At 38.5% G+C, this 26,512-nt stretch overlaps 1 protein-coding gene across 11 annotated transcripts in view; it reads right to left on the reverse strand.

Annotated features, from left to right (window-relative positions):
* Positions 1–26,512, reverse strand: part of FMR1 (fragile X messenger ribonucleoprotein 1) — a 40,449-nt gene that overhangs the window by 3,496 nt on the left and 10,441 nt on the right. For 3 of the 11 annotated variants that reach the window (XM_028135844.2, XM_008159017.3, XM_028135849.2), the window contains exons 2-15: positions 25,478–25,530; positions 21,294–21,387; positions 18,513–18,584; positions 18,086–18,234; positions 16,937–17,030; positions 16,738–16,854; positions 15,629–15,799; positions 15,460–15,538; positions 9,767–9,876; positions 8,956–9,093; positions 6,010–6,096; positions 3,373–3,568; positions 1,653–1,835; positions 649–731 (exon numbers count right to left, since the gene is read on the reverse strand). In XM_028135844.2, the coding sequence (XP_027991645.1) occupies positions 649–731; positions 1,653–1,835; positions 3,373–3,568; positions 6,010–6,096; positions 8,956–9,093; positions 9,767–9,876; positions 15,460–15,538; positions 15,629–15,799; positions 16,738–16,854; positions 16,937–17,030; positions 18,086–18,234; positions 18,513–18,584; positions 21,294–21,387; positions 25,478–25,530 (1,626 nt within the window). Of the gene's footprint in view, positions 1–648; positions 732–1,652; positions 1,836–3,372; positions 3,569–6,009; positions 6,097–8,390; positions 8,454–8,955; positions 9,094–9,766; positions 9,877–15,459; positions 15,539–15,628; positions 15,800–16,737; positions 16,855–16,936; positions 17,031–18,085; positions 18,235–18,512; positions 18,585–19,351; positions 19,396–19,638; positions 19,657–19,922; positions 19,941–20,342; positions 20,362–21,293; positions 21,388–25,477; positions 25,531–26,512 lie in introns of those variants that run through there. The other 8 variants (XM_008159012.3, XM_028135843.2, XM_008159018.3 and 5 more) reach the window with 7 other exon arrangements.

Here is a 26,512-nt window from a genome sequence, read left to right on the forward strand (position 1 = left end):
ACTAACCTTTAAAACAAAGAACAAAATGACTTACCTTAGGTGGCTGCTGCAAGATTAAATTAGATAAAACACACACAAAACACTTAGCAAAGGTGTCTGGACATTGTCCGAGGTAATTTTAAAATTATTTAACAATAGATACAGCACAGGTGACAACCAATTGATATGGAAGTTTCAGAATAGAGGCTGACTGTAAACAAGCAGCTGACTGATTCAGCAGGTTCTAGCTGAGTATCATCAGCCCTGCCTTTTACAATTATTACGTTTGAAAGACATGCCTTCTTTTCCTTACTTTCCATTTAAGTATTCCTGCTTCTATTCCTGCTTCTCAGGGGAAGAGGGACCCACAAGGTTTACTCAGGTCTCCCTCTCAGTACATTCTGGGGTGTTCTTTTCTTGGGGAAATCAGAGGGACCACCAATGTGGTATTGAAGTCATGTGACAAAGTTTTCACAAATACTTTAATTATTCTCTGGAGAAATCTTTGTATGTTTGCATGAAAATCAAAGATTATCACAGTTGTAACGGTAAAAGGAAATTATTTCTGATATCAAATTTATAATTTTTGAATATGTTTAAAAATAAACTCATTAAATTTCAAACTACCGTAATGCAAATAATTTAGATGAAAAAGGCATATGGGTTTACCTGGAGGGATCCATCTGCGGTTCTCCCTTTAGCCTCTCTTGGATTACGAGGACGATTATCTGTTCGGGAGTGATCATCGTTTCCTATAGGGACGTTTTAAAAGGTTCAACAATTACTGACTTTAGCATGCTTATTGGAAGCTCTTTATTCCCATATCCTCGATTTACTTAGACCAACCAAAAAATCTAAAATATAATCAGCAACCTAGTGATTACAGTTACATAATGATTAATAATGCAGCATTCTGCCAAGAAACAAAATATTTTGAAGGCATTACAACTATGCAACTGTCACAGGTCAATCTGAGCTAATTTCAGGTATTATGTTTAGACTCTGAAGAAGCTGAGTATTGATTTATATATTCTACATGAACCATAAGAAAGGCTAATATTCTGTTAATTACTGTATGAAAGGCTGAAGCTTTACTATGATGAGCCGTACAAAACAGGAGAATTGGGGTCTTGGTAATAGGGTGTTAAGTCACCAAGATTTCTCACCAAACTGCAGGCAGTTGTTACAATTCACCTTTATTTCTTACTAGAGGCCCGGTGTACAAAGTTAGTGCACTCGGGGGGGGGGGGGATCCCTCAGCCTGACCTGCGCCCTCTGGCAGTCCAAGAGCCCTTGGGGGATGTCCGACTGCCGGCTTAGAGCCTAAGCCGGCAGTCGGACATCCTTAGCGGTGCTGTGGAGGTGGGAGAGGCTCCTGCAACCGCCGCTGCGCTCGCCAGCCATGAGCCCAGCTTCTGGCTGAGCAGCGCTCCCCCTGTGGGAGTGCACTGACCACCAGGTGGTAGCTCCTGTGTTGAGCATCTGCCCCCTGGTGGTCGGTGCACATCATAGTGACCGGTCATTTGCCGTCTGGTCAATTTGCATATTAGCCTTTTATTATATAGGATGGGGGGTGAGGGGGGACTAGAAGAGGTCAATGAAGGGGGGAGAGAAGAAGGGGTTATATGTGATACTTTCAACAATAAAGATTTCTTTAAAAAGAAAGCCTCTACCTTTGAAGCCGCCTCCGCGCCCTCTTCCTCCCTGTCCTCTTCCTCCACCGCCACGTCGTCGTCCCTCTCCTCTGCGCAGAAAGTTCTCCCTCTCTTCCTCTGTTGGAGCTAATGACCAATCACTGAGTTCGTCTCTGTGGTCAGATTCTGTTTCAGAAGCATTTGATGCTTCAGAATTAGTTCCTATCGAGAGTTAAAAGTTATATACCATTGTCCGACTTAAAAAAAAAAAAAAGTTAGGTTATCAGAAGCTTCCAGAGACCTTTTAGGGGTAATCTAATACTCTTCTTCCCAATTTATAAGCCTACCAAAGGGTATTATCACCTTCTATTTTGTAAAACAAATTATCTTAAATTCAAAATGAAGGGCTTTACAATTTTTGAGGTAATCTTAGAAAATATTTTTGGTTCTCATTTTAAAAAAAAAGGTATTTTACTAGCCATTTAAGTTCAAATCTAAGTATGCCACATCATTAAACAGCTATACTCCTTTAACCATCTGCGCTCTCTGGAGGAAAAGTTGTCTACAATGGTTAAAAGCAATACTTTGAGAAACAAAACCTCTATATAGTTCCTTTTAATAAGGTTTGGTTAAGGAACAGAGGGGAATGCAGCACACATTTTGGACATCTCTGAGAGTGGCAAAGGCGGCGACCATGGCAACTGTCTCAGGGAAGGATCCCTTGTGGGAACAGGGATTGGACAAGATGAATGGGGATATGCTTGCCTGATACTTGGTCCATAACCTTTCTTCCCATTCCCACTAGAATAATTTATTATTAATAAAAGTTTTATTATAATACACTCATTATGCCTGAGGGGGTGAGTTAATGATGTAAGGGATGGGAGTGGAAGAAGAGCTCCAAAGTGAGGTGGGACTTCAACATCAAAGAGAACAGACTTTTGAAAGAGGGTTACGGGTTAGGTTCAAAGTTGGCCATAGGAGTGGGTATGTCTCTCCCCAACTCCAGAATGTCAACTCTACTACCTCTCTCTCTTCCTTTGTTGGAGCTAATGACCAATTATAGCTTCACCATTATAGCTTCATTCCTGTGGATCTTGAAGGCTTTCCATCTTAAAGAGTTCCTTTTTGAAACGCAAATATTTGTGAGATGGATTATACCTTATACCACCATCAGCAAATTACATAGTAGTTACACAGTTGAGCAAGAAAGACAGTAGGCACTGGCAGGTGGGGACAGCGTTCAGGAAAAGTACTGGGAGAGAAGAAAGAAGCACTGACAGAAGAGCTGGGAAGGCAAAGAGAAACTTCGCCGACTTCTTGACTGTGCCTAGGGCTGACTTTGGCCATGCCATACAAAATCACCTTATGAGCCACAGGATGTAGACCCCTGATTTACAGTCCATCCAGCAAGTATGACCAGCACATGCCTGACAAAAAATGAGCCACAGTACACAAATGTAAAAAGTTTTGGCTATACAGTAATAAAATTAGGAAAGGCCTTAAGAAAATCATCAACACACAAGGGCTTAAGCAGATTTATCCCCAGTCAGAACGTGGACAGAACTCACACCTGCCCTGTGAACGCTATGTGTCATTATGGTTTTTACTCTGTCTCTTGCAACACAATTTGACCCATTGTGAATCGGAAAACATGTAGTGAGAAATAGTTATAATGGGGTTCTAATGAATATTAGAGGTTAGCAGCTATTAAGTGTAGGAACAGATAAAGTTACTGAGTAAAATGCTTAGTTTGTACCTGAAGTATATCCAGGACCGCGTCTGCCGTGCCCCCTATTTCTGTAAGGTCTACTACCTCGACCCATTCCTTGACCATCATCAGTCACATAGCCTTTTTCCTTATCTGTACGATTTGGTGGTGGTCTAGAACTAGCTCCAATCTGTCGCAACTGCTCATCAATTTGTAATCTCTCCAAACGCAACTGGTCTACTTCCTATTTAAAATATACAAGATAACAGTAAAAATAATTTGACATTTTACTTCATTTTACTTAATAATACCTTTCTCCTTTTCATCAGATAAAAAAGTATATTGGAAATATTTCAATTTCAGTTCTTAATTTATAGTAAACACTGTTATACAGAATTATCAAGAAACTGAATGATCTCCTTAAAAACAAAATTAAGTAACAGATTACTGATGCCCAGAATTAGAGATAGAACAAAAATACTCAGCATTAATAGAATTTAAAGTTGCTTGATTTGGCACTATTACTCAATGGAATCTGTTAAGGCACAGATATGCTAATTTTGGGATTTCTGAATGACAGGATACTGAATAAAACAACTCTAAAATGTACTAATACAGAAAATAGACATTTAAAGGTTTAACCAGCTAACCCTAAAAATCACACATTGTAAATAATCTGAATTGAAATAGATTTGCCAGTTAATATCTTAATTTACAAAGCATTGAGTTTGGGCCATCTTGTTTGCAAAGAACATATACTACAGTAGGTCTTTGGATGTGATTATACAATTAAGGAACAATTATTTTCAATGAATTGAAAATTATCATATTCCTTATACAGGGCAGAAAACTATTTAATAGCTGACCAAAAAAGTTAGGTCTTACATCATGCCTTGCAAACCCCTTAAACACTACAACTCTGCTAGACCAAGTATGATGAACAATATAAATTTAGTTGATCAAAATATACACCTAGGGTCCACAGACAGATCCTTACATACAGTGCTTCCAATATGTTGGGTTCTGTCAAATCCATACACAGTCTCAATTATAACCCTCATCCTTCCAATCTACCCATTTATGGGCTACAGGGAGCTAGATCCATAAATATAGTAGTAGTACTGAGTGTCTCAGTCAAGCAGAGGCCACCAGAGAAACTGTCTACATGAACAGTCACTGGAGAAGCCCCTGAAAAGCTAAGCTCCTAAAATCTGGTTGTGGCAGTTTCTGGAAAAGAAAGGGCAGGTAAGGATTTGGGTGAGTTTGATCTGAGCTCTGAACTAGAATCTGTTTTACAAAGGATTTGAACAAAGAAGAGACTGCGGCTAAGTGAGTGGCTTACTCCAAAAGTATAGTTATATATAGCTCATGGAATGGGTACATCTTGCAAAACAGAATGGCAGTCCATGTTATCTCACTGGGGCAAAGCAGTCACCTTTTGGTGAAAGATGACAAGCCCAATCAAGTGAAGATCTGGTGATGGAAAGAATGGCAACAGGACAGCTGCTGATAACCAAAAAAGATATTCAATTGTGAAGAATAAATCAAAAGATCTAAGAAAGATTAGTCAAAAGAACAAGGGATTAATACAATGCAACACTAACTCTCCAGGTCTTCATAATTAATGTAAGCTAAGAATATGAAGAAAAACACATACAACAGATTACACATAAACATGTTTTAAAATAAAAATAAATAAGCAAATCAATGGGAAATCCTACCCATGCAAGCCTTGCTGGATAAAACTTTCCCACTTTCAATTATTAACTAACCACCATAAAAATGAATGAAATGTCTAACTATTGAACTTTTTATTCCTTATTTGCATACAAGTAGAAATTGTTTAATTTTGTTTCTCTAAGAAATCGACAACAAATTCTTAAGATAGCATTATAAATAAAATAGAAAGTTGGATTACTTTTAAAATATTACTTAGTACCAGTTACATTATATTTTGATACACATGGATAGAAGGAATTATAAAGTGACATGGATAAGACTCCATTTCATTGATTTATAGAACTTTTTGGCGAGAAGACATTTTAAAAAGCATCTAGTCAAGGGAATTGACTTGCCTAAAGTCACAAAGCTAGTCCATGACAAAGGATAATCTAGAAGCAAATCGCTGGACTCCAATCTAGTACCCTTTCCATTTATACCTTGTAGCCCCCTGGTTCCTACTTTCCAGTTTGCAATCTAGAGGGGGCATAAATGCTACAAAAATAATTTCTATTTTGTATAACAGAGTATAGAGAAAAATATGAAGGGTACACATTTAAAAAGAAGATTTCTTGAAACACTGGGATTTCCTTAATAAATGACATAAAAGAGACAACAAAAGCAAGTGGAAAACTCACAAAGGCTAGAAAGGATCAACCTAATGAAAAAGCTGTGTACAGGATTAACCTAAATTGAGTGCAAGGGTTTAAAAGAGGAATAATGAGAAACGGGGGAATTTATTGAGAACTGGGATACTGGTCCTTACATTTGTGATGATGATGAAAATTGACTTGTTTTTTCAAAAGGAATATAATAAGCTAAACAAAGTGAGCATTTTGTCTATTACTTTTTACAGGTCATTCATTGTAATGTTCAGAATGAATCTTAACTACTGAAAGGTTTACTATGGAGTTTTTATATTTTAGTGCAAAAAGAATTTGAAATTAAAGATCTTGCTGTTCTCACCTTTAAATAGTTCAGGTGATAATCCAAAAGAACAGTGGCATTAGCGATGCTGTCCTTTGTTCCCACAAAAACAAATGGTACCATACCCTGGAAAAGAAATGGTGACAATGATTCCATAAAATTAATAATGTATTAATCTGAAAAATGCAAATAATGACTCAATCCCTAGTACAGGGTCTGACAAACAGTAGGTACACAAATGTTTGTTGTAAATATAAATCAATAATACATGAAAACAAAAGTAATTGGCATATTTCACACATCTGTGAATAAGGACAGATGAATATAGCAACCCCTTAAATGCATCAGGTTATTATGTTTTAAACACTACAATTAAATGTTGGCAAAGTCACAAATTATGTAATTCAAAATTATACAGGCTTTAACATGAGATGCATAAACAAAATACTCTAATTCATCTAAAAATTTTTATCAAAATCAACTTCTTTTAAAAATCATTAAAAATTAGACACTATGGTACAAAATTAAAAATTAAATCAATTAGCTAACCAAGTCAACAGAGTACCAAAAAAAAAACCACACAAACAGAATTAGGACACATTAAAATGCACTGAGTGGGAAAAAACCTGGCATTTCCATGAGCATAAAATTTAACACTATAATACATTTCAATAATTTGCTTTCAAAATTATAAAAGGTGGAATCATAAGGTAAGTTTCATCTTCTCTCTATGGTACTACTTTAATATAAGGATAGATTTTTAAAAGTTGTATACTAAAAATTTATACTTCTAGCCCATCAGTACAAATGAGAAAAAACACTATTTCTTGTCACAAGTTATAGGAAAGCCTAGGCCAGTTGTGCAAACTAACAGCTGGCAATTATGACATTCAAAGTTGAGAACAGTTCAATATTTTGCTGAAGAAATACACATGGTTACTAACATTCACAAGTAACTAAAAAAGCATACAATGGCTCTGATGTGGATATAATATTATAATTTTCTAGGCGAAGTTTCTAGGTGTTAGAAGCCAAGAAGCTGTCTCTTTAGCAAGTATCACTCTTTTAAAAAGAGCATTCATTTGATAGGTGTGGCTACTCCTGGGCTGCTTTTGCTTGCATGCATTCAGTACACAGCATCTTAAATGGATGTGGGGCTGGAACAGGTTTTTTCTTTTTCCTTCCACATGAACATGGCTGTTACTGGGGAACAAAACTGAACAATTAGGAAATACAGCTTGCAGACTGACCTTTATCTGATAGAACAGAAACTGCTTTCTAGTAGCAATGACCATCTGAATAATCAGGTGCAACTGAAAACCCATGGGCTTCATAATAGATTTTTTTTGCATCAAATAATATATGAACTATGGAAATTATTATGCCCATGGATCAGATCTTCTCAAAAACATGTTGACTGTTGAGTTTTCCCCCCAACTGACTGTTAAGCAGTAAACCATACTATTTTCTAAAATGTCATATGATGAAATGCTATATCCTTCCTTTTGGATCATATGCTACCAAAATAAGCTTTGAAACCCTGTTACTGATTTAGTTTGATCAACTTTGGGACAAATAATTTTAAAACATTTTCTTTTTCAACATATCCAAACTGTTAGTGTATCCAGTGCCACTCTAATTTAAGCATATCGCTAGTGGACCAGAATAGTAAATTAAAATTAAAAAATGTGAGAGTAGAATGGTGGCCTTCTATACCTGACACCAAGAAAAGTAATTCCCTGTTCTAGGGTGAGAACTGAGCTGCCCAGCAGAGAGGAATATCTAATGCACTTGAGGTTATATTTCTCTTTATAAAACGGCATTTTTACTTTGAATCTCTTGTGAATCACATTTTCCCCATAAACAGTTCTCACGAGCTATGTAGAAGTCCCTGCACTCAAGGAACTCACAATGTGGCTGAGGAGGTAGACAAGTAAATGTCTACGTACTGAGTGCTACAATAGGGGCAGCACATTCACTGGAGCACGGAAGGGAGAAAAGCTCTTCAGCCAGTCATGGGGAGGGGACCTGTGGCAAGTACACACAGAAAGCTGCATAAGGAGTAAGGACAAAGCATGGTGGCAGGAAGAAGAGTGCTCTAGGCGGAGAAAACATATGCATCTGAATGTTCAGTATGACTGTTCAGAGACCTCTAAATACTTCAGTATGGCTTTAAGTCTCTCTAGAATGCAAGGGGGAGGAGTTGTAACAAATGATATTGGACAGGTTACCATGAAAGAAAAGCCTTATAAGCAACAGGAAGAAATCTGAGCTTTCTCCCTAGGGCAATAAATTCACGTACCCACAAACACTCCTCCACCAGCCTCCAACCCTGAAGGTCATTTGTAGTCTCTCTTAACAAGGGGGATAAACATTAAAATATAAAATTAAAATGTATTTTTCAAGGAATGTTTTCCTACCTGCCAAGCCTTGAGTTCAGGTTTCTGGGATTCCCCTGCTACAATTGATGAAATCACTAACACCTAAAGCAGTATAAGGAATGCAAGTGATGTCATTAACTATAACAAATGATACACAGAAGCCTGAACGCAGGACTTTCACTGTAGGACTTTTAAACTAATTTCTAAACAGTTAGGTTAGTTCAAATATTGAAAATCAGTTTCTAAAATATGGTTTTAAGTAGTAACTAATGCGTGTAACAGACGGTACATTTTGAGCTAATACAACCTGCAAAATTTCAAGAGACAACATGGAAAAATTAAAGTCCACCCTCAAAAGAAAAATGTGACCATTAAATGCAACCCTGCATTTTATCTTTACAACATAAGATTTGCAACTCTGAATAAAATGAAAAGTAGGTATCACTTTGGTTTATAATATCTCATAACCTAAAAATCAGATTTGAAAAAAATACATGAGTAGCTTATAAGCCTAACCAGAGAAAATACCCGAAACACCCATTTGTAACATCTGAGTGGAAGAAATTACTTTTTAATGTAATTCAACGTGATAAATATTTCTTACCCTCTGTACTTTTGTACTGTTAGGTTGAGAAAAATGAGCGCTGTTTTCCTTTATATCTATATGTTTTTTTTCTTCCGAGGGAGTAGGTCCAACCCTTGAGTTACTACTGGAAGGCAGGGAATTTGGTGGCATTATTTCCTTGGTAAAACAAAAAAGAGAAAAAATAACTAATTTTAAGTCTTTATTTAGCTCCATTATTGTATCAATGATATTTTAAGAAGATAAATCATTATAAACAGTTTTGGTAAACAAAACAGAATGCAAAAATCATGCAATAAAAAAACCCCAAAGATTTAATTTCAGCCAAAAGAACCTTTCACAAAAGGAAGACTAGATAATATATGAAAATTATGGCAATTTAGATTTTATTTTAAACACAGTACCATTGTACAGAAGAGCATGCCCTCACCTCCCCAACCCCCAACACAAATATTTATACATACACACAAAATAATAAAGGCAAAACATAAAAGCCAGAAAACCTAAGAAGTGTCCCAATTTTGTTTCAGTCAGTAAAATTAAATGATATTTGAAAAGTGCTTTGTACTTTTTTTTACAATTACAACAACCCATTTTAAAGATTGAGAAATAAGGGCTAAAGGGATTAAATGACTAATCCAAAGTCACAGCATTAGAAAATTAACAGAGGCCATGTCTACAACTATACCACTAACTGGCATGTCTGATAATCAAGAATTTGTACATCTACATTATGTGCATATCACAGAGGCCTCTAAATTAATCTCAAATAAAATAATAAAAATCTTTTATTTTTCTTATATAAACCAGAAACATATGCATTAGAACATACCTCTTCTTGTGGAACATTTTTCTCACTTTCAGCCTCAATTCTCACCCTCACAACTCCTGACTTGTCCACAATCTCCTGGATCAGTTTTCCATTTTTTCCTATTACTTTGCCTAAATTAAAAAATGAATAATTCATGTTTGGCTTTAAGAACACATAACTTACACTCCACTGTAAACTATAGCATTATTTATATATATAAAAGGATAATATGCAAAGTGTTCCCTTAGGAGTTCGACCACTCACTATGATGTGCTCTGACCACCAGGGGGTGGCACGGAATGAAGGAAGGCCCCAGCCGGCAGCCAGGGAAGGAAGGCCCCGGCTGGCAGCCAGAAGGCCCCAATCGGCCCTGATCACTGGCCAGGACTAGGGATCCTACCCGTGCATGAATTTCATGCACTGGGCCTCTAGTCTATAATAAAAAAGCATAATATGCAAATTGACCTAACGACTGAACAGAACCACCATCTGGACGATCTTCCGGACGACCATGCTATGACATGCACTGGTGCCAGGCCAGCCAAGGCAGGTGTGATGCGATTGGCTGGGGGCCCCGCAATCGCCCCATAATCACCCCACAAAGGGAGGCCCAGGCCACCGTCTACGGAGTGATCGATGGGGGGGGCTCCACAATCTATTACCCTGCAGAGGGATGCCCAGGCCACCGGCCAGCGGGGCAATCAACTGGAGGGGGGGTTCCACAATCGCCCCAAAGAGGGAGGCCCAGGCCACCATCTGTGCGGTGATTGATTGCGGAGCCTGTGCCGGGTGGGCTGGGCCTCCCTCTGCAGGGAGATCGATCTAGGGGCCCCGTGATTGATCGCCCCCACAGAGGGAGGCCCAGGCCAGCCAAGCGATCACACTCCACACTTGTCGCCAGCAGAGGGAGGCTGCCAGTTGCGGAGGAGGGGGGAAGCACCGCACAGATGGCAAGCAGTGGCAGAGGTGGAGGTGGGGCTAACTGCCAGCAGCTGGGGGGAAGGAAAGCCCCAATAAGCCCTGATAACCGGCCAAGCCTAGGGACCCTATTTGAGGGGTCCTGGATTGCGAGAAGGTGCAGGCTGGGCTGAGGGACACTCCCCACCCCGTGCACAAATTTCATGCACTGGGCCTCTAGTCCTATATAATAAAGAGGACCATCACTCCAACAGACGAGATTGTCACCCCCATGTGGTCAAAAATGGCCACGCCCATGTGGACACAAGATGGCCACCACAAGATGGCCGGCAGGGGAGGGCAGTTGGGAGGGACCACGCCTGCAAGGGAAGGCAGTTGGAGGGACCCAGGCCTGCAAGCGAGGGCAGTTGGGGGGGACCAGGCCTGCAGAGGAGGGAAGTTGGGGGCGACCAGGCTGGCAGGGGAGAGCAGTTGGGGAGACCAGGCTGGCAGGGGAGGGCAGCTGGGGGGAACCAGGCCTGCAGGAGAGGGCAGTTGGGGGCGACCAGGCTGGCAGGGGAGGGCAGATGTGGGCAATCAGGCCTGCAGGGGAGGGCAGTTGTGGGGGACCAGGCCTGCAGGGGAGGGAAGTTGGGGGTGACCAAACCTGCAGGGGAGGGCAGTTGGGGGTGACCAGGCCTATAGGGGAGGACAGGTAGAGGCGACCAGGCTGGCAGGGGAGGGCAGTTTGAGGCGACCAGGCTGGCATGGGAGGGCAGTTAGGAGTGACCGGGCTGGCAGGGGAGGGCAACTGGGGGCGTCCAGGCGTGCAGGGGTGTAGTTAGGTGTCGATCAGGCTGGCAAGGGAGTGGTTAGGGGGTGATTAGGCTGGCAGGCAGAAGCGGTTAAGGGCAATCAGACAGGCAGGCAGGCGAGTGGTTGGGAACCAGCAGTCCTGGATTGTGAGAGGGATGTCCGACTGCGCAGTTAGGCCCGATCCTACAGAGTCTAAACGGGCAGTCGGACATCCCTCGAGGGGTCCCAGATTGGAGAGGGTGCAGGCTGGGCTGAGGGACACACACACACCCTGTGCACAAATTTCGTGCACAGGGCCTCTAGTCCTACCCAATAATAGACAAATATGCAAATTGACCGTACCTTCGCTATGCCCGCAATTGGCCAGGAGGCGCGGGGGGGTGGGACTCGGGGTGGGCGGGGTGGCCGATTGGGCCAGCGGGACGCTGAGCTCGCGTCACCAGCGGCGGCTCGAGCTCAGCGTCTGCGCCATGGCTGTGCTGCGGCACAGAAGGGGCCTCTGGGGCAGCGAGCTCACGTCCCACCGCGGACCATCAAAAGCGGGGGAGCTGAGTGCCTGTCCGATCAGGCACCAGGCCTTTCAGAAGCCTCCGCTGCGCCTGAGGCTTCTGAAAGGCCTGGTGCACCAGCGGACAGGCACCCAGCTCCCCCGTGATCGAAAGCGAAAGCATGTAGGGGACCCTACACGTGCATGATTCAATCATGCACTGGGCCTCTAGTTTTATATAAAACTGAAAGACCAAAACAGAGACTCTTCAAATGAAAAGAGGGTTAAACTTGGCTTTCCATTTTACTAGGTTATCATTGTTTAAATTCCATTGGCTAGGTATTGCAATTGATTAATACTCATAAACTGATTGGAGAATTTTGAATTTTTAAAGCATTTCAAAGATAGGTTCTTATTTTGCACAAAAGTGTACACTTTAAACTTGCTAGTACAGTGGTGTATATCAGTCTTTCTTCAACGTTCTAATTAAAAGTTAAGGTAAAGGATAGATAATCCTATATAATAAAAGCATAATATGCAAATCGACTAAACGGCAGAATGACCAGTTGCTATGACGTGCACTAACCACAAGGGGGCAGTTGCTCAATGCAGGAGCTGCCCCCTGGTGGTCAGTGTACTCCCACAGGGGGAGTGCTGCTCAGCCAGAAGCCGGGCTCACAGCTGGAGAGCACAGCGGCGGTGGCAGGAGCCTCTCCTGCCTCCGTGGCACCACTAAGGATGTCCGACCGACAGCTTAGGCCTAAGCTGTCGGTCGGACATCCCCCGACTGCAGGCGGGAAGTAAGAAGTGAGGGGGCCTAGACTGCAAGAGCCCCAGACTGCTACAGGGCACAGGCCGGCTGAGGAAACCCCCCTCCCCCAGTGCACGATTCTCGTGCACCGGGCCTCTAGTAAAAATATATTTGCGCCCAGCCGGCATGGCTCAGTAGTTGAGCGTTGACCTATGAACTAGGAGGTCACAGTTTGATTCTTGGTCCAGGCTCGATCCCTAGGAGGGGTCATGCAGGAGGCAGGTGATCAATGAATCTCTCTCATCATTGAGGTTTTTCTCTCTCTTGCTTCCTCTCCCTTTCTCTCTGAAATCAATAAAAATATATTTTAAATAAATGTATTAACAAATAAATAAAAATGTATTTGCATATTTACTTGACAATTTCAATTCTATCTGTACCTGATTTAAATCTGCTTCTTTGCCCATGGTAAACACAGTCATACACCACTTAACAATGGGGATATGTTCTTAGAAATGCTTAGCTGAGGAATTTTGTCATTGTGCAAGTACACTTACACAAACCTAGATGGTATAGCCTACTGTAAATCTAGGCTATGTTATAGTCAAATGCCCCTATGCTATAAGTCTCTATAGCATGTTATTAAATAAAACAACAAGAAATTAAATAAAGCATAAGAGAAAATGATGCAATCGAGACAGTGAACAGATGTATGAGGCTGCTGCTGGCATAACACGGTATACTTTTACAGTAAATGTTTTTCTTGTAAGTAGAAAGAGTACACTCTAAAATAATGATAAAAAACATAGGATAGAAAATACATAAACCAGTAAGTCATTTATTATCATTATCAAGTATATGCACTGTAGATCATTGTATGTGCTACACTTTTATATGACTGCCAGCACAGTAGGTGTGGTTACACTAGCATCACCACAAACATGTGAGTAATGCATTGCACTATGATGTCAGAATACCTACAGTGTCACTAGGCAACAAAAATTTTTTAGTTCCATTATGATCTCATGAGACCACTGAAGTATACGTGGAGTGTCGTTGACCAAAATGTCACATGCAGCATATAACTCTATTTTTATAATTTTATGACACATTTATAAAAGATCCTCTAAATTTTAAAGTAGCTTAAGCAGCTACACATACATCTAAAAGAAGTGCACATTCTTTAGGCCAATGTGTTAATAGAATATTACTCCTGTGCATTACTCACAAATTATATCAGTATATTAGAAGTTGAAGGGATAAGTCACAGAGTAAAAGATTAAGAAATCACACTTTAAAATAACTCGGAACCACTATGAAAAGGCTCAAAACCAGTTTAAGATTAAGTACTATTCAATACATCTGTTAAAACTCCAAAGCCTTCAAGCGCTCGATTCTTTCACTCATTTTATAATATTCAGTCATATCATTAACTGAGAAGTGACTGCTTTCATAACATCATAAATTACAAATGTAAGAAATACTGATTCAAGAAATCTACATGTAAGTTACATCTAACTCCAAGGGCTCTCACAAAGTACCTAAAGCACCCTTGCACTGACCACCTTCATCATGTGCTTGCCCCACCATCTCATCTAAGGAAGGGATGGGAAAAACTGGAAGCCAAAATTTGTTTTGAGCACATGCCCGGGTTTTGGGCTCCAACCCCAGTGACAGTGTGCAGGAGGCTGCTGATCAATGATTCTCTCTCATCATTGATGTTTCTATCTCTTTCTCTCCCTTCCTCTCTGAAATAATAAAAATATATTTAAAAAAATATGTGAAAGCAACTTAGGTGCCTATGGATAGATGAATGGATAAATATGTGCTAAATACACACACACACACACACACACACACACACACACACACACTCACTCACTCACAATGGAATCGATCATTAAAAAGAATGATACCTTGCTATTTGTTAGGCGAACGTGATCACCACTACACTACGGAAACCGGCCTATACCTTGCTATTTGTAACAGAACCTATGGACCTCTAGTAAAAATATAATTACCATTGATGTTGCAGAAAGCCCCAGAGACCTTTGGAGTTATAGTTTTGAAACTTACTAGATTTAAACCTACATTAAGATTTTCAACTCTGAGATAATTAAGAATGCTATTGTTTTATAGCCTCATTAGAGGGATCAAATATGAATCTATTCCAAATTATAAAGCCCCAAAAATGTCATTCATTTTGAAAAAACATACTTAATTTTAATATATGTAAAATATACAGTGAAGAGGCTGTGCAAAATGTATCTTTCTTGGCACTAATTGGTTTGAACTAAACTAAACAAAGCAGTATCGTTTGTACACCTTCTGAAATGTAATCTTGGAGTATCACATTTACCTAATATTTTCTGTACATTGAAGCAACATATCATATTTCAAAGATTACATTTCAATTAAATGAGTTAAAATGAAATTCTATTGGTGTAAATGATTTACCAAATTTTGTTTTTGTAGAGTATGTCAACAGGATATTTTTTCCATTGGTTTTTAGAGAGAGTGAAGTGGGGGGGGGGGCAGAGAAAGAAAGGGAGGGAGGGACAGGGACAGGGAGAGAAACATCCACGTGAGAGACACACATCTATTGGTTGCCTCCCACACGTGCCCCAATGAGGGCAAGGGGTCAAACCTACAATCCAGGTATGTAGCCTTGACCGGGAATCCAACCCATGACCTTTCCTAGTGAAGGCCAGTGCTCTAATCACTTAGCATGTGGCCAGGGCTCAACAGCAATTTCTGACTCACCCACTAAGTTCCTTGGAACTTGTATGACATCTTCAGCAAATTCAAGAAAGCTTCTAGCCTTTTTAACTGCATCCTGATCCTAATAAAAGGGGGAAAAAGATTTAAACCAAAAGATGAACCATCTGAAATATTGGATTTTGTTTTAGAAAAGAACTAGTCAAATATTTACCTCTCCATAAATATGAAATGTGCAGGTATCTTCATCTAGATCGATAGCGGTGACCCCAGGTACTTTTCTAGCTTGCTGAATATTAGCACCATGAGTACCAATAGCTAGACCCATCAGATCTTCTCGTACAATAAACTGTTCATGAAATCTTGAGGCAAGCTGCCTTGAACTCTGATGGGAAATGTATAACTGATTAATATTATGCTTTTCAACTATTGAGACAAGTGTATACCAGGGGCCTATAAATTAGTTTATGTTGGAAATTAACAGATTTTAGAAAATAACACCCACCCATAGCATAAGTTCTTTTTAGGTTACTGAAGGTCTCTATGCTATTTGAGATATTTTTGTTAATAGGAAAAGGCTTGTTGACAATTTTCCAAGGTAACTTTTGAAAACCTATTTGCAAGGCTGCCTTAGTTAACCAATGACATCAACAATATAGTGATTAAGAATCAGATCAAATGTTCCCAAATAAAAACCAGCTCACTGGGTCTGTTAGACTCAATGTTTTTTAAGTTAAAAAAAATTAAATAACATCTCCACAGAAAACTGTATTAGCTTCACTTTTATTAATGGACATTGGTTTATATATTCTAGAAACAGTGCCATTTATATTTCTTATCACTAGATACTGGGGTCTAGACAGCCCTTTGATGAAGTGATGGATGACATTAAAATTACATCATCTCACCTCACCCCCCAACCTGAAAAAAGGGATTTATAAAAACTGTTGGTACAGTAATTAAATTACACTGAATAATTATAGAATGTCAAGGAATTACAACTTATCTTACATAGGCGCCTACAACCTAAAATGAGATCAGAGTCTGTAAGACCTAATGATCTGGATCCACACATACTATGAATTCTTTCAAATATTCAGTGATGACTGAACTAAGTTAAAATGACACCCAAAACTTGTGGATAAGCACTCTCTTTAAATATTATCAAAATTTAATATTTAGTTCTAGCATGACATTAATGAAGCCCAAACATATTAGTGACTCATGTTGAAAAACAAAAATTTCTTATCTGAATATGTGTATCTCTTTAATAGTAGTGAGGAAAGATAGGCATGCATACTAGTTTCTCATTATTCAACCTACCTCTAGCTGTTTACTGGCTTCTTCATTTCTCAGTATCAGAGACAGCTTAGTGCGCAGACTCCGAAAGTGCATGTCAATCAGCATGTGTGCTCGTTTTGCGGTGACTTCATTGATAGACTAAAAGATATAAATTAACAACATTATCAAAGCAAATGCCCCAAATGATATACACCAAAATAAACAACTCAAAAACACTCACCAAAATGACAAGCTGGTAAGTTTCTGGATCATAAGTTACAGAAAAGGCACCAACTGCCTTTTTAAAGTCTTTATGTGCTGATTCTTTGGCACACCTAAAAATAAAATAAATATCCATTGTGAAGTTAAAATGAGTGATTACCAAATACTGGCATAAATATATGCAGAGATTTCCACTTAGAATTGTGGATTCATATTAAATTTGATTTATGCAAGAAATACTTATATCAATTTAAAGGTTTAGTTCCTTTGCTGTTCACCTTAGCAATACTCAGCTCAATCAAGCATTTGAGAATATAGAAAAAGGAAAAAAACAAAGTTATGTTCTTAAGGGTTTTCGGATGGTATTAGATTACTAAAGGTGACATATTTAAGGAAGCAATTATTCCTCTGCAGGCTTCTTCATTTCAGTTATATATAAGTAAGTTATTTTCTTGAATTAACTATTGAAAATTGTTGGGAATAGCTACAGGGTACCCAACTTTGTTTTTTTGTTTTTTTTCCCTAAAGTAAAACTGCTGACCAATTTAAGGAAGAGAAGGAAATGCACATGAATCAGAAGGCAAAAAAAGGTACATCCCTATTCAATCTCTATAATCAAAATGTAAGATTCCTGTGTAGTTTGAACTGCAAGTTAATGTTTAAAGTACAGCATGTACAAATAAAACATTATATTCCTTTGATGCAATCTTTTAAAAAGGAATCTCTTAACTAAAAGTCTTTAAGCATTACTCCAGATAAAGAGATGACCTTTTGAAGCTTCATTAGCCCTAGTTATTACATACTTACCTGAAAATATTAGCTAAAAGGGAAAAAAAAACCTGGAGTAATTTTCATTGTCTAGAATTTTATTTGTGACTTATGACAATCTGTATTAATCAGTTTCAAAACCTTAAAAGTCTGTTAACAAAGTTAGTTTATTTTAGAAAACAAATGTACATGAGCCAGGTATCTAGCCAAGTAAGTTTAAACAAGTGCAATGCGGCTTAGTTATATAACTAAAAAAGCTAAGCACGTTTTTTTTCGCTACATTTTACAAACCATTTTCACTGAACTTAAAAATTGATTTTTATGATTTTAACATGTATATTCTTTTAAACTCATTGCACTTCACCTGTAAATTCTCAGAGTTTCTTGCCCATCAACTTACATTTGTCGTAAGTCTTCTGGCACATCCAGTTTGATTTTATGGAAGGTATCTTTTGTGGCAGGTTTGTTGGGATTAACTGATCGTAGACGTTCAATTGTGACAATTTCATTGTACGTAGCATCACATGCTGCATATTCTATCACATAAAACTGACAGAAATAAATAAAATTCATTCCTGGTCATAGTATTTATAGAAAGAACCATAAGCTTTGCCTATTCAGCAATTTTTAAATTCTCTTGAAGTCAAAAAACACTGTTTTTGATCAACTAACTGAAACACAAGAAACATAACATATACAGAAAATATTGTAATAAAATGACTCACATTACTTATTACTTTAAAATAAAAATCCAGACTAAAATGTAGTACCTGGGTTTAGAAAAGGGAAATAGTATAAGAAAAAATTTTAAATATGCATTTTCCTACCTCACCCTTTATCATCCTCACTTTAGCTAACCACCAACAGCAAGGTTCTTTTTCATTTGCTCTGGAATAAACCTACACAAAAATTACAACAGAATATTTCATGATTAACATCACTCAGAAATTTATAGATTATCAGACATTGAGGAAAATTTCTTAAAATGACCCTATGTGTCTTTTGAACCCATATCCTGTATCCTTAAATCAGATTGTACACCTACAGCTAGACAGATACATAATCAGAAGCTGCCTGATTACCTCAGAGAGCCCTGTAAAAAGAGCTTTCCTATTTATCTTATCTGTTCTAATTCAATAATAATTAGTACTCTGAATATGAATGCTCAGGAAAAGCTAACTGTCCATAAACGTGGGCATACTTTCCTTAGATACTTTGAAAGCTAAAAAAATTATCTAAAACAGTGGTTCTCAACCTTTCTAATGCCGCGACCCTTTAATAGAGTTCATGTTGTGGTGACCCCCAACCATAAAATTATTTTCGTTGCTACTTCATAACTGTAATTTTGCTACTATTAATGAGTCGTAATGTAAATATCTGTGTTTTCCGATGGTCTTAGGCTCTACAGCAGTGGTTCTCAACCTGTGGGTCGCTAGCAGGGCTGCATGGTCACTAAATGGATAAGGCCGCTGACCACTCACAGCCCACTGAAAATATCATCCTGGCATTCATGTCTCCTAGGGACTAAATGAAGAGATCCTTGGTCACTCTCTGTTCTCCTATCTGCTCTCTACTAAAATGGACAACTCCACACTGGCAATCCTCTGGATACCACCTTCTTACTCTCACATCAATTTCTCTCATGACCACTTCAAAGTTCACTTACTATGTCCAGCATGGAACCTTTTTTGAAGACAAATTAAGGTTAATAGGAAAAGAGACAATACAGCATACATGGGGAGAGAAACAGAAATACTCAGAAGCAGGAGCAGCAGCAGGGAGGACGACAAGGGGGGTGGGGAGGAGAGAACTGAAAGAAGCACAGAGCCTAAGGCTAACAAGCAACTCAAAGCTCCAACTCTTGTCTTTCTTTTACAACTGAAGTTAATAGTTATAACTATAATTGTAATAGTTATACAACACGGTGACTAAATACAACTAAACCAAACCTACCTTTCCCTCTTGCCTCCATGACTTCCTATTAACTTTGCCCTACCCAGAGAAATAACCTGGTAATTATTATGTAAAACAAAGAGGTTGCCCTGGCAACATTGTCCCATTGGTCCCCACCTGTCAGGTGACTAAGTTGGGGGAGGGGGAATAAAAACCTCTATCCCTCACTATTAAGAACATTCCTGATATAGACAGACCAAAAGACCTGGTATCTTACTTCCCTTTTATAACTTAAGTTAATGGTAATACAATACAGTGACTAAATACTACTTAATTTAACCTACCTTCCCCTCTTGCCACCATCAATCCCTTTAAACTCTGCTCTAGCCAGACGAGTAACCTCAGTTATTATTGTTAGGCAATATAGGGAGGTCACCCTAGCAACAGGGTCTCATTGGTTACCACCTGTCATGTGATTCATTTGGAAAAAAAAAAAGTCCCATTTATCGATCCAAACAGTGTTATGAGAACTCCCAATATAGACAGACCAAATGTCCTGATTCATGCCTTCAGGAAGCTTGTAGTCTCCCAGGGAAAATGAACAGTTAAAGGTCCTCAAGTATAAACAGTTTTTAGTTCTCTACTGGGATCCCTCATAAAACCAAGTCCAGTTTCTTACACCTAGTAGGTACTGAGTACATTTTTGGGAAATAAATAGTACTTTATTCTATTTCTAATTTATAATTGTAGAGAAAAGAACAGACCTGAACATCCAGAGACCTTCTCTGAGCACTCCTACCCCTACATCACCTTCTATCCTGAATTTTTTTTCTTCCTAGGACTTACACCTGCCATGTTAGCAATCCTCACTAGAATGTGACCTCATAAAGGCAGGGACTCTTCTGTTTCACTGCATCATCTGTACCTAGTACAAAAAATAAGAATTCAAAGACCTAGTATATTTTACCTTACCTGTACAAATGTCTATTTAACTGCTTCCTTAATACACACATACTCATAAAGTGGCATCTACTAACAAGGCATTGTGGAGAAAGAAGAAACTTAAAATGGAGTGTGTGAAAGATGAGGAAAGAGAGGATACTACACAGACCAATCATAACATAACCAGACTCTAAGTGTCTTAAGCCATGCCCCCCAATTTTCTGTAACTAGAGAAAACACAAACACAATGTTTCTGTTAATGTGTTACATCTCCACAGCACCTTTTGGTCAAAGACATAAATAGCACATGAGCTGGTGGTTCACAGCATGCCCTGTAAAAAGGTTTTACCTACATTCGTATATACTAAAACGCATACATGGCTTTGAAAAAATATACCAGGATGATTTACTACTACTTTTTACTACTACTTAAAGAAATTCTAGGATGATGCTCTATTATGAAGTTATGATTTTTTTCCTTTGTAAAACTAATTTTCCTGATCCAAAGATTCAGAGATTGAGGGAAGCAAGAAAAGAAGTATTAGTGGGCAAAGGAAATCAGTGGTGATTTTCAAAGATGGGCCCAAAATTGCTACTCAGGCAGCCACATTTAAGCATCATATATTGTTTCAAATTAAAAACAAATGTCCATCACTGCTAAAATTCTCAAGGTAGTTTAAACAGTGTCAAAAACAAGGAGTACAAAAGGCACAGGGAATTTAAATGCTCCTGCTCCTTCAGTGCTCAATAACTTGATGACATGGGAAACTTACCTCAACTTCATCACTTTCATTTATATCTTTATTATAACCTACAGGTGGTGGGAATCTCACATCATGGAATGGAATCTGCCTCTCTGGCTGCCAGCTGCAAATAAGCAAACACAATTATTTAACAAGCTTGTTGGTTTAATAGAAACAATGACCATGATGCCATCAACTTTGGTTAAATGTGACCCTCTGTTTTTCTAATTTAATGAAGCAAATGCTTTAAAACTGTCAGTGTTTTGCTGAGTGGGGCACAAAGGCAATATAGATACATCTCAACAAAGTCTGCATGCAGCACAGGAGCCTTGTACTTCTATTTGGAATATTTCTTTAAACACAACAGATCAACATTACAATTTTCCAAACAAGTTTTTTGTCATTAATTCCAACCTCTAAAAGTTCTAAATGTAAGGTCACAACAGCAATTTCCTTTGATGCTTAAATTAAATATGTTAGTATTAGTAAATGTTAGTAATACCATCACCATACTTCTACTTGCAAAGGAATTTTAACCACATTCCAATTACCATAGAAACTGGTACTAAATGCCATCTAATTCCCAAGCAAAATGGGGCAGTCAGCACATTAGCAATTCAGAACTCACTTTTCCCTATTTAAATTTTAGATCCCACGATGTGGCCAATTCTTGCCATGGATAGCTGGCGGCTGATCAGTATGGTGGGGCCTGATGGGGTCTCCTATACCACAGAAACCCAATGGAGACAGCCTATAGAAGTTCAGTAAGTTGCCTATGTTTTTTTGTTGTTGTTTTTTTTTAATTTTAAATGATATGGAACAATTTTGAAAAACACCAAATTATTCTTTTATATTCACAATGATATAAAATACTAAAAGACAAACTTAAAAAAAAACACTGGAGGATTCAACTGCTAGAGCAGTCATTTCTGGTTTTTGTTTTGTTTTTTTTTTTTTTACTAAAGAGCTTTCTTAGTAAAATCCTACTGAGAAAAGTACAACTTTTTTAAAAGAAGAGCTATTATATAAAACAGGAGGATAGGTAATTAAGTCAGAATGTGTGGAAATCTGATGAGGACCTATATTAGCCTGATCCCTTTATCTAGTATTATACATACTTGAAAACTATAAAACAAAAAAATTATCTTTACCTCAGAAAAGCCTTTTTCAACTTACTAAAAACCAATGACTTTTATCATGTTACAAATCATTGCTAAATTCGATTCGTAAAGCAAGTAATAATACATGATATAATTTTCTTGGTTCCTAGAATATTTTTCCTGTTGATCTCCAGAGACAGTGGAAGGGAGAGAGGAAGAGGATAGAGAAACATCCACATGAGAGAGACACATCAGTTGGCTGCCTCCCGCACCCTACCGGGGCTGGGGAACCTGCAACTGAGGTGCATGCCCTTGACTGGGAATCGAACCTGAGAGCCTTTGGTTCACAGGCTGGAGCTCTAAACACTGAGCCAAACCGGCCAGGGTAAAAAATTCAAATTCTTTATTCAAAATACATGAACTAGGGAAGGTAAAAAAAAAAAAAAGCATGTAAAACAATTGTGTATTACAGTAATAGGAGGTTATGATTGAAAGGAAGGGTAAATATAGTCCGAAGTTCCATAAAATATTAGTTGTTTTTCTGTTAAAAGTAAAACAAAAAGGGGCCAAGAGACTACTTTGGTAGGGACCTAGCAAGTCCTGGTGATGTGCTTAAATACAGCGTTGACTCTAAAACATACTCTATGAATTCAAGGAAAAAGAGTTTATCAATTTCAAATTCCAGAGATGGCAGATGGTTTGAAGATAATTTTTTATACAGCTATAATACACAAGAGAAGTAGTAGGTCCAAAGATATAATAATTTTAAGTTTATAGTAGAAATTTGATTGAAAACAAGAGAAATTATCTGATAAATCAGTGTGTAAACTGATTCTTAAATGCAGAGGAAATGACTATTTGCTTAATACTCTAGATCAGTGGTCGGCAAACTCATTAGTCAACAGAGCCAAATATCAACAGTACAACTATTGAAATTTCTTTTGAGAGCCAAATTTTTTAAATTTAAACTTCTTCTAACGCCACTTTTTCAAAATAGACTCACCTAGACCGTGGTATTTTGTGGAAGAGCCACACTCAAGGTGCCAAAGAGCCACATGTGGCTCGCTAGCCACAGTTTGCCGACCACAGCTCTAGATTAAGGACTACAGGAGAAACTAAGAGTGGCAAATAAAGATAACTCTCCTTTTTTGGGAAACAGTGTTTAACTAGTGATTGGAGCAAGTAGTAAAGAGTATAATTATGAGAAAAAAAATTACTCTCCAAGTTACCAAAGATTTCTCCGTTAGAGGTGTGATGCTATTGTTTCGTGTATAACCATGGATACCGGAAATAGCAGAAATGCAGATTCTAGAACTTTTGGCTCTATGTATACAGAGAAAGGTATTCTAACTATAATTTGGACTGAAATTATTAGTCTAGAACTAAGAACAGAGTCGGATACACTAAATCCTTTTATCTCTGTCCCCCTAAATGTGTTTTAGGGATCAGAGAATACTACTTTGCCCTGCTGGTAGCTAAAAAAATCTGTGAACAATCTAATTACAGTATGTCTGGGTCAGATACTATATTTTAACAGACTTATTGAGATATATAATTCACATATCATATAATCCATCCACTTAAGTGTATGTACAATGTAATGATTTTAAGTATAGTCACAGATATGTGCAACCATTACCAGTCAATTTTAGAACATTTTCATTATCTCAAAAAGAAATCCTATACTAGCCAAAACCGGTTTGGCTCAGTGGATAGAGCGTCTGGCCTGTGGACTGAAAGGTCCCAGGTTTCGATTCCAGTCAAGGGCATGTACCTTGGTTGCGGGCACATCCCCAGTAGAGGGTGTGCAAGAGGCAGCTGATCGATGATTCTCCTCATCGATGTTTCTAACTCTCTATCCCTCCCTCTCTCTTCCTCTCTGTAAAAAATCAATAAAATATATTAAAAAAAAGAAAAAAAGAAATCCTATACTCTAGCTGTGGCTCCCTATCCCCCCAAGTGCTAAGCAACTACTAATCTATTTCTTCTCTCTGTAAATTTGTAATTTGCTTTTGATGTACTATTAATTCTCTTGGTATATAAAAGCCAAAATGTTATCATTGTTGACTACTCTTCAGAGTTCAATAAAATCCTAATATCGTGACCATGTCTACACGACAGTCAAGGAGTTTGTTTGTACTTTAGAATCTTGAATGGCTACTCTGAAAATAGCCTTTATTAGCAATCAAAAATCTTAGTAAACATAGATACAGACAACAGACTGACAGTTGTCAGATGGGAGGAGGTAAGGGGGGGCTGGGTGAAAAGGATGAAGGAATTAAGCAGTATAAATTGGTAGTTACAGAATAGTCACAGAGATGTGGATTACAGCATAGCGAATATAGTCAACAGTGTCATAATCACTATGTGTGGCCAGGTGGGGGCTTGGGCACCAGGGGGACCACTCTGTAAAGTGCAGGATTTTTCTGGCCACTTTTCTGTACATCTGAAATTGATACAGAATAACATTGAATGTAAAATGTAATTGAAAACAAGTTTTAAGCAAGAGACTGGTCTCCCCAAATAAAATAACATCTACATTACTGATACTTTTGTATAGATAATATTCCTAGACCTATAAATATGTTTACTCATCTAGCAGAAGAAAGCACAAAAGATCAGTTACCACTATTTTTGAATATAAATACTAGTATATGTAACAAGTAAAAAATAAGTTAAGGGGTAAACATGATTATTTCCAATAAAATATACTAGAAAACTAAAACCACTAATTTTAGATTTAATGTTACAAAACTCACATCAATTTTACCAATACCTGTGAATCCATTAATTTTCATCTTTTAACAATTACAAATATTCCTATCCAACCTCTCAGTTATTAATAGAGAAGGATCTGGTTTCTTTCTTCACATTCAAGGAAACTGAGATGTAAGGATCAAGATTATACAAAAGGAATCTCTGAGGTCATTAGCAGGAACAGTTTATCCATTGGTTTAATACTGAATTGTTCACGAACTTCCTGGTCAGTAACATGAAGATCCATTCCTGAAAAACACTCAAACTAGACTTGAATTTTTTTAATGAGGAGTAAAAGGAATAATTAGCATAAAATATTAAAGAACGTGAACACTAAAATTACATCAAGACACTTACTTGTTTTCAAATGCAACTGTTATTGAATCTTCATGAACGTCCTTTACAAAGGCCTGTAAAAACAAAACAGTTAAATTACCTTCTAAACTTGAAGATCTTTTGTTTTTAGTTAAATTTCACAGATACCAAAAAAAAAAAAAAATTACACCGATACCAAATATTTTATGTTTAAGAATAAAATGGAGCCCGGCTGGTGTGGCTCAGTGGTTGAGCATTGACCCATGAACCAAGAGGTTTCCGGTTCAATTCCCAGTCAGGGCATATGCAGGGGGCTGTGGGCTCGATCCCCAGTGGGGGGGGGCATGCAAGAGGCATCCCATCGATGTTCTTTTCTCATTGATGTTTCTATCTCTCTATCCCTCTTCCTTCCTCTCTAAAATCAATACAAACATATTTTTTTTAAAAGAATAAAATGGAGATTTAAATGAAAGTTTGTTCATTTTATGAGAATAACTCATTCATGAATCACATCTATATGTAGTCACCTACTCTGTGCTAGGCCCTGGGAATACTGATTAGTTAAAACAAAACATGAAAAAATTGCTCCAGAGTTCAGCATCTAATAGGAGAGGTAGTGAGTACAAAGCTGGAGGTATTTAGGCTACAATTTTTGGAAACTATAAAACTTGTTCCAGAGCCCTATGCCAGAGCCCTTAGCACAGCTGTTGTAACATATCTTTTTCTCCTTAATAAAATGTTACTATCTATACTAATAATAGAGGAATATGCAAATTGTCCAGGACGCCATCACAGTAACGACCGATCAACAGGCTGCGTGGGGCGACCAGGCCAGCAGGGGTGTTAGTGAGGGACAACCAAACAACTGAACAGCAGGCTGCGTGGGGCGACCAGACCAGCAGGGGGGTTAGTGAGGGACGACTGAACAGCAGGTTGTGTGGGGCAACCAAGCCGGCAGGGGAGGCAGTTGAGGGCGACCAGGCCGGCAGTGGGGGGCAGTTGGGGCGACTAGGCCAGAATGGGGGGTAGTTGGGGGCGACCAGGCTGGCAGGGGGAGGCAGTTAGGGGTGATCAGGC

This window comes from Eptesicus fuscus, chromosome 1 (assembly GCF_027574615.1).
Source record: "Eptesicus fuscus isolate TK198812 chromosome 1, DD_ASM_mEF_20220401, whole genome shotgun sequence".
Taxonomy (NCBI): Eukaryota; Metazoa; Chordata; class Mammalia; order Chiroptera; family Vespertilionidae; genus Eptesicus; species Eptesicus fuscus.